At 42.4% G+C, this 1859-nt stretch overlaps 1 gene segment (V, D, J or C); it reads right to left on the reverse strand.

Annotated features, from left to right (window-relative positions):
• Window positions 1-292: 292 nt before the first annotated feature.
• LOC113405545 lies at window positions 293-771 on the reverse strand (the record flags this gene model as incomplete). The annotated part of the segment is given in 2 exon segments: window positions 293-574; window positions 723-771. Coding segments are annotated over 2 exon segments (331 nt in total), but the record flags the coding sequence as incomplete, so codon positions are not given.
• Window positions 772-1859: the final 1088 nt, after the last annotated feature.

The following is a 1859-nucleotide window of genomic DNA, read 5'->3' on the forward strand; positions in this document are numbered from 1 at the left end:
TTAAACATCAGTTAATTTGTTTTCCCAGGTGAAATATTTTATTTTATCAAGAGGGGATAAAACCCTAGATCCTTCCATGGAAATGACTTTCAGACAGGGAGACTATTCATGAAGAGCTGAGATGGCTTGAGGGAGAACAATGAAAAATGTTATGTGGTTTACTGTGCATGCATGACTGAGTAGGGAAGTGCTGGAGAGCTGAGAAGTGCCCTCTATGTAACTGCTATAGAACAGATGGCCCGGGCAGAGGTTTTTGTATTGGTGTGTATCACTGTGAGTGGGGTACGATCACCTTGCTGACAGTAATAATCTCCAGCATCATCATCTTCAACACTGCTGATGGTGAAAGTGAAATCTGTCCCATAGCCGCTGCTGCTGAACCTGGCTGGGACCCCCGTTAGGCGATTAGAAACTTCATAGATAAGGAGCTTAGGAGCAGCTCCGGATTTCTGCTGGTACCAGTTCATGTCATCATCAATGTCTGTATCAGACAGGCATTTGATAGTAACAGTTTCTCCAGGGAGGACCGAGAGAGACTCTGGAGACTGAGTCAACACAATCTGCCCACTGGTGTCTAGATGTGGAAAGAAAATGTGCATGGGTCACAAATGGCTAGTTTAAAGTTTAAAGGTACTAGAAATTAAACATACCAATGATTCAGCGCAACAGCAGCTGAATCAATGAATGGTTGCCACATTTCATACGTTCATTATCCTTCCTACCTTGAATCCCTAGCAAGAGCATTACAAAAAGTAGCATCTGCGCTGTCATGCTGCCTGTCACCTGGCTTGCTAGAAACTCCCCAATGAAATATGCAGTGCAGGCTGCTGGATTTATACTGACTGCTTAGTGCCGCAAGGCAATGGCACTGGGTGTGACTATGCAAAGTGACGGAGCTATTTAAGCTGCCTCTGAGTTTCAGGACAGAGTGTGGAAATATTAATGCTTCCAGGTGCTTATATTGCTGGGCGCTGGTTCTGGTGAGTCTATGGCAAAGAGACACTTAGCAATGACATTGAAGAACCATCACAGCTTTTCATAGAACTGATCCTGTGAGGTGCTGACTCACCTCAACTCCCATTGTTGCAGTTGCTCAGCACTTCACAGGACCAGCCTGCACATCTCCAGCCATATGGAATCCTTCTACAACAAGCCACATCTTCATGCATAGTAAGAAACATCCTTAGTTAGTGGTACAATTTTTAGCATATAGAAATTCATGTCTAAGGTAAGTGAACGTATTTACCCGCCCAATACAGACACATGTGCATAAAAATCTTAGCAATCAGAGATACGAAAGACCTCAGTCATCTAGTCCAGTTCAGCATGTGCTAAATTGATTTACTGAATTGGGGCTGGATTACTCAGCTGCTTAAAGTTAAGCATGTGCTTAAGTGTTTTGCTAAACTGGGCCCCTAATTCAGTTTTTCAAGCATGCACTTTCTCTTCTTTCCAGATGTGGTCACCCATCTGCGTTACTAAAGAAAAAACACATGAAGGCACTGTTAGACAGAACCTACTTGTGAGGTTCTCAGAGTTTTATACATTGTCAATCTATCCAGACTGCAAAGCATGGGCCACACCTGAAACAATTGCCTTTGAGGTCAAATAATAAGATGGCTGCACTACCTACCTACAAACATTGGAGAGAGGAGCCACATCAAATGCATCTGTAAAATAATGTTGCTTCTTTAGTTGTTCTGATGCTCATTATTAAAATGAAGCTAAGATTTATAACAGCTCAGATGAATTATGGAACTTACTCATTATTATATCATATGTAAATCTGAGGCTGGCCTAAATGAAGATCAACAGGCTTCCTGTTTGCTTCACAGCTATATCATCAAGAGGAAGCAGAT

This window comes from Terrapene carolina, unplaced genomic scaffold (assembly GCF_002925995.2).
Source record: "Terrapene carolina triunguis isolate 2854851 unplaced genomic scaffold, T_m_triunguis-2.0 Scaffold42116, whole genome shotgun sequence".
NCBI lineage: Eukaryota > Metazoa > Chordata > Testudines > Emydidae > Terrapene > Terrapene triunguis.